A 6,078-nucleotide genomic window follows, 5' to 3' on the forward strand; every position below is an offset into this window, starting at 1 on the left:
CCTGTAGTTGATGATGTTGTGCTGGTCCAGGGGAATTTTATAATAGTGTTAATAGTGCAGCCCAGGGGAGCTGAGAGGGAGATAATCCAGCACATTAAGTGTGACATAATGTAACATCTGACTATTTTTCAGCTTCTAGAACATCCTGGCAGGATGGTGAGGATAGCAAGGTGGGTCTATATGTAGTTTGTGTCTTTATCTGTCTCTCCCTGTTTGTCTCTTTTCAAGTCATTTTCTTAAACTTTACAAATACTGTACATCCATTCACTAATTTACTAACTCATACTTTGCTGTCATCTATCACCTCTTTCCATCTTTCTGTCGCTTTCTCACTGTCTCTCACTTTCTCTTTGTAGAGGAGTTGGATGATACTGAAGAGTGAGATTGATGGACAGATGGGTCCAGAAGACATGGACCCCCGCAAATCAACCTGCAGTCTGCCCACTGACACTTCCCAACCAAGTGCGTAACTATTCACAAGCTCAGACAGGTAAGGAACAATAGATAGCATAAAATGAAAATAAATGTCTTTGCTTTTTTTTTTTTTTTGTCTTCAAGATTTCCCCTACAATAAGTCTGCGTCTTTACCTGGCTATGGAAGAAATGGCATCTACAAGGTGAGATTTTTTTGTGCCAATGCAAAATATAGAAGGGCATCAAGATGCACTTTAAGCAATCTCAGATCTTCAGCAGGTCAGCCAAAGATTTTATTTCAAAAGTGTGTAACAAGGTCCAGCTCAACATTTTGACAGGACCTGTCTTACTGAAACCTTTTGTCATTGGAAACTTCATTGAACATGGAATCTTAAATGGATAATGCATGTGCCTACCTCCAAAATGACCTCGCCATGGTTTGGTGCTTGATTAATGCTTCAGTAACACTAAGGAAAACAGTTGTTGGAGACTGGTACGCAACCAGAATTATCATGACCATGTGCAATAAACTTGCAATCTTGTTGCCTTTGAAATGGTTGCTTCAGAAATGGGGTCCAGGTCAGTTGCAGTCTTCAAAGCAATTTTGGTGTATCAAGGTGGCAATAAATGTCTGCAATCTGTTTGTGATAATTAATTAACTGTGATAAATTGTCAGGAAAATCACAAGTTTGTTGCTGTATGTTGCAAATATTCTGCCATTTTCATACACAGAAATTCACGTTAACTACTTATATTCAGCCAGACACAGAAACTGAAACAAAAATTCCTCCACAAATAGTGGTGTGAATAGTAACTGCAAAATGACATACACGCTCAGCAAACTTGCTTTTACGGAGAAATATATATTGAGAGTACAACCAGTTGAGTCAAGTTCCCTATTGCAAAGAGATGCATAACAGACAAGTTGTCCTCAGTGGCACAGACTGATTCAGATTATCTTGCAACATTTTTGCAATCTGTCTGTTTAGAAATTAGACAGCAGTTGTTTTCAATACTTTGCAAATCTGTCTGAGAGTGACTGTAGTCAGTTCAAGTTGGAGCACAGTTGTTTGGAGGCAGGTTGCCTTCCACCAGGTTACCTGTGCATTCACCTCACCTTGGAGTCGCCACAACTGCTTGCGATCAGTCACCAAGTGCAAAAAAATTAAATAAAATCACCACCATCAAGTGCTTTTAGTTGCAAGTAGGCTGACATCTTATTTTTACTGTAGTTTGACCATTATAGTGGACCATTATATCATCAAAAGTCTGGATCTGACAGCCTTTCTCAGTAAAACCATGAGCTGATGCTGTTTCTCATTGAGGATTTCTCCCACTGTTACAGTATTTAAATGGGACTCCATCTTCGAGTGATCACACCATGGCTCTATCAAATCAACACTTTCCAGCATGTACAGCCTACCACTCACTACTAATCAACACAGGAAACCTCAGAGTAGTATTTAAACAATTTACATACTTAAATAATCTTACAAAGCAACCTCCCTTTTCTCAGAGTTTTGGTATCAGATTTCAATGGGTCAGTCAGTACCAAACACTCCACACAAGCAGGGGTCTGGTTTTCTGGTTTATTTAGGACATTGGGGTATTTAGTCTATGAGCTACTGATGCAATGTTGTTTGTTGATGGATAGAGGACAGGCAGACAAAACAGAGCAGAAGAGGAAATGAATGTACAAGAGCCACAACAGAGTTGTGGTACAAAGTATATTGATCTACTTTTTAATCTGCTGACATGGTGGATTTAGTGTGCTGCAAGTATAATGAAGTGAATTAGAGTCTTTTAAATATACTTTTTTTTCTGTGGAAATAATATGAGGGCACAGTTTATCACATTATGCTAAAAAACATTTTTTGCAAGCAGAATGAAAGCTAACTTATTGTCTATATAAAATCAAAATAGAATGAAACTGCACTGCTGCAGCTTACAAAGAGCCATGCTAGCTGTCGTCTAAGTTTCTCCAAATCAACCCTTTGTCCATTCATTACTCTGAAAGTATTCACAATAGTTTGCTCAGTGTTGAACAGTGAATAGAGACTTACTGCCATCATCCTTGGGTGTTAATAATAAAAATAACTTAGATTTATACCATCTTTCAAGGAAACCAAGATCACATTACACAGAGAAAAAAGTCAAAGACCAAATACCTTATTTAATGGGTGAAATTTCAACTGCTTGTGTCCAAAGATACTGTAGCATGTCTCAGGTCTCAGAAGGGTGCATGAGTGGGGGCAGCAGCAGTGAAGGCTCTGTCCCTGAAGGACCGCATCTCGTGTGGGAGATGGCAAGTAAACCTTTAACTAAGGAATTCAGAGTCTGAGGAGGTCCAATAAGCACTGAAGAGCAAAGTTTGTAGATGAGGAGAAGGATTTTATAGGAGATATGGAACTTGACCTGGAGCCAGTGGAGGTTCATAACATTGGGAGTTAGGTTTGTTAGGTAGACCAAACAGGACATTATTGCAGTAGCCCAGGCAGGAGGTATAAAGTTTTATTTTTATTTTTGGGCTTTTTGCCTTTATTCAGTAGCAGCAGTGACGTAAGCACAGGGGAGAGAGAGAACAAGGGAAGACATGTAGCAGAGGGCCACAGGTTGGACTCAAACCTGGATTGCTGCATTTAGACATACAGTAGGGACACCTGCTCATCCACTGAGCTAAACTCGTACCCTGGAGGTGTTCTTTAGGTGGAGTAGGAGTAGGTAAAAAGTATTTACCTCATTCTTTAGTTTTTTTGCATATTTGCCACACTGAAATATTTCAGGTCCTCCAGCACAGGTCACCAGATTGTCACAGAGCTAACACAGAGAGACAGACTACCATTTGCACCTTTGGGCAATTTTTGAATCACCAATCAATGTAACCCCACTAACTGCATGTCTTTGGACTGTGGTGGGGGACTGGAGTACTTGGAGAAAACCCATGCAAACATGGGGAGAACATGAAAACTCCACACTGAAAGGCCCTGGTCAGATGGTGGATTCAAACCCAAACTCAAACCTTCTTGCTGTGAAGCAAGAAGGCTAACCTCCATGCTGCCCATGTTTCAGATCATCAAACAAATTTTAAAATCAGACAAAGACAACCTAAGTAAATAAAAAATGCAATTTTTAATTGATAACTTCATTTATTAAGGGAAAAAAGTTATCCAAACTTACCTAGCCTTCTATGAAAAACTAATTGCCCCCTAAACCTAAGAACTGGTTATGCTACCCTTGGCAGCAAGAACAAGAGTATCTATTTTGATTTTTACTGGCTCAGCAAGAGCACAGGAGAAAAACTCTATCTCATTCACTCTGGCTGAGGTGAAAGGCGCCAATGGCGAGAACCTCCTCGAGGAACAGGAAAGCTGTGAAGCTGGGACAGTGAATCTCTGACAATCCAAATGGTGTCATCGAGGCAAAAGAGCAGAAGACAAGAATGTGGACATGAATCACATCTCCAATCTAAAAGCATAAATCATGAAACTCGAAACTCAAAGCCCTGTGTCCAAGACCCAGGGACCATGACACTTGGGACCTTTGATGTCTGGTACCAAGACACTGCTGATGCTGATAGATTAGGCTTGTTACAGTACATCCCAGTGGGATCAGGCTGGTAACCTTTTGAGTCAAAACCTTGTCCTTAGCTTGTTGGAGTTACCAGTTCAAGTTTATTTATATTGGTTACCAGTTCAACCAATATAAATAAACTTGAACTGGAGTTACCAGTTCAAGTTTATTTATATTGGTTATCAATGTCTGTGGGAGATCAGCTTGTTAAAGGCTTGGGAACTAGCAGAATTCTGATTCATCTTCAGAAATGTTTTTGTTTTTTTTTTACTTACTTGATTTTAACACTAAAAATGGGTTACTGCAAAAACAACAGAGACTTTACAATATCAGCTGTCCTTGGCTCATCAGTTGCCTTTTCAGTCTTTCTGAACAAAGCAGCACAAAATCACTCTTAGAAGTGCCACATTCACTTCCCATTGCTAAGTATGAAATAATGTGATGAATCAAAGCAAAAGTTTTTACTAAAAGGCTTTCAGATGAACCCTTCCTTTGATAAAGACCAGCACTGGTCTTGGCGGAATGATGCAGAATATCGGAATTACGGTCTAACTGTGTGTTTAATTTGTGTGTTCCTGCAGACTGCTGAGATGATGGAGGATGAAGTGGATCCAGACTCCCAGAGCTGGGGTGGCATGAGAGGTGAGAGTGGTCAGCTCTCATCTAAGTTTATAAAAGTTGTATGAGGAAAACACTAACATTACAGCATTGTATGTTACACTGCTGTCTTTAGGTGTATTTTTCTACCATACAGTGATGGCATACTGACTAAGACTGTCATACGAATATGAATACGAATACCTTTATTAGTCCCACAATGGGGAAATTACAGTTAACAGAACACCCATCCAAGAAATACAAACATAGAGACAAACACAAACAGGGAGGACAGGTGTCTGAGGTCATGCAGCCATTTTACCGGCGCTACCTTTGGGACTAGTGCAAGGGACTAGTAGTATGACAGCCCTCTTACCTTGTTAATGCTGACCAAGCTACAGGCCAACATCCTGTTTGCAGTCTAGGGCTAGCCTAGCATCACCATGGAAAATACCAAGGTGTCTCTTGGTCTCTGTTGGTAGCTTCAGAAAGTCCATCGATAACCACAAATGTAATATCCTGTTACTGTCTAAGCCCTGAGTTTGGGGAACCACAGTAATGTGTTTAAGTGGAGTATAAGTGGTGTATATCCCTTTCATACATAGTGGTCACTACAGAGGACAGCTGTTCAAAAGCTGTTCTCTTGTATATGCATGTGTTTGGTTGTTGTAGTTGCATATCAACCAACACAGTGAATGCTTGTACATCATATTATACACTTGGCCAGTCATGGGAAGTTGTTTTTGTTATTTTTATTTGAATTAACAGGATCAGGATTAGTCAGTGCTAGCAGTAGTGACAATGGATCTGAGGATGCAATATATTTTTCTGTTATTGGTTTGTTAAATATGTACAGTACCAGTCAAAAGTTTGGACACACGTGTGTCCAAACTTTTGACTGGTACGGTATGTTGTGATCAAGCATGCAGAGCCCTGGTGCTTTGGCCCCAGATCAGATTACTAGAGGTAAGAATGAGGAAAGATGATGTCATTTTTCCAGCTCGAAGATTATTGCTGTGTGTTTACATGTGCGTGTGTGTCTGTGTGTATGAGAAGAACAGCCGTTTCTAATGCTTTTTGACGCCTTTGAAACCCAATATTTTTTGAAGAGATTTGGGTCCACAGTGTCATTTATTTTCAAGCTCAATTATGCCAGTTTTTATAATAGTTTTGCAATTCAAATAAAAGCTAATTGTTCCACCAGAGTAATACCTTCTGTCTCTCTCTTTTCCCTCCTCAGAGTACAAGGTAAAAGTTTGCTCCTACTTTGCAAATATACTTCCATATTCTTGGCAGCTTTGTTAGGACATTGGATCATAATTTTATTCCCTAATAAATCTCCCACAATGCTTACTATGTGTGCCAGGTCTACCCTTATGAAATGCTGGCAGTGACGCATAGAGTGAAAGTGAAACTTCCCAGAGACGTAGACCGCACCAGACTGGAGGTGAGCTCTAATCTTCCTCTCCTTTCTGTTGTTTCCCCCCTCTTCCCACA

The 6,078-nt window shown here is 40.0% G+C and overlaps 1 protein-coding gene across 12 annotated transcripts in view; it reads left to right on the forward strand.

The window, feature by feature from the left end:
• ablim2 (actin binding LIM protein family, member 2) overlaps positions 1-6,078 on the forward strand; it is a 128,023-nt gene that overhangs the window by 115,710 nt on the left and 6,235 nt on the right. For all 12 annotated transcript variants that reach the window (XM_030722549.1, XM_030722548.1, XM_030722553.1 and 9 more), the window contains 6 exons: positions 133-170; positions 357-462; positions 559-617; positions 4,566-4,626; positions 5,822-5,829; positions 5,948-6,028. In XM_030722549.1, coding sequence (XP_030578409.1) covers positions 133-170; positions 357-462; positions 559-617; positions 4,566-4,626; positions 5,822-5,829; positions 5,948-6,028 — 353 coding nt within the window. The remainder of the gene's footprint in view (positions 1-132; positions 171-356; positions 463-558; positions 618-4,565; positions 4,627-5,821; positions 5,830-5,947; positions 6,029-6,078) is intronic.

Source organism: Archocentrus centrarchus, assembly GCF_007364275.1.
Source record: "Archocentrus centrarchus isolate MPI-CPG fArcCen1 chromosome 18 unlocalized genomic scaffold, fArcCen1 scaffold_23_ctg1, whole genome shotgun sequence".
Classification (NCBI taxonomy): Eukaryota; Metazoa; Chordata; class Actinopteri; order Cichliformes; family Cichlidae; genus Archocentrus; species Archocentrus centrarchus.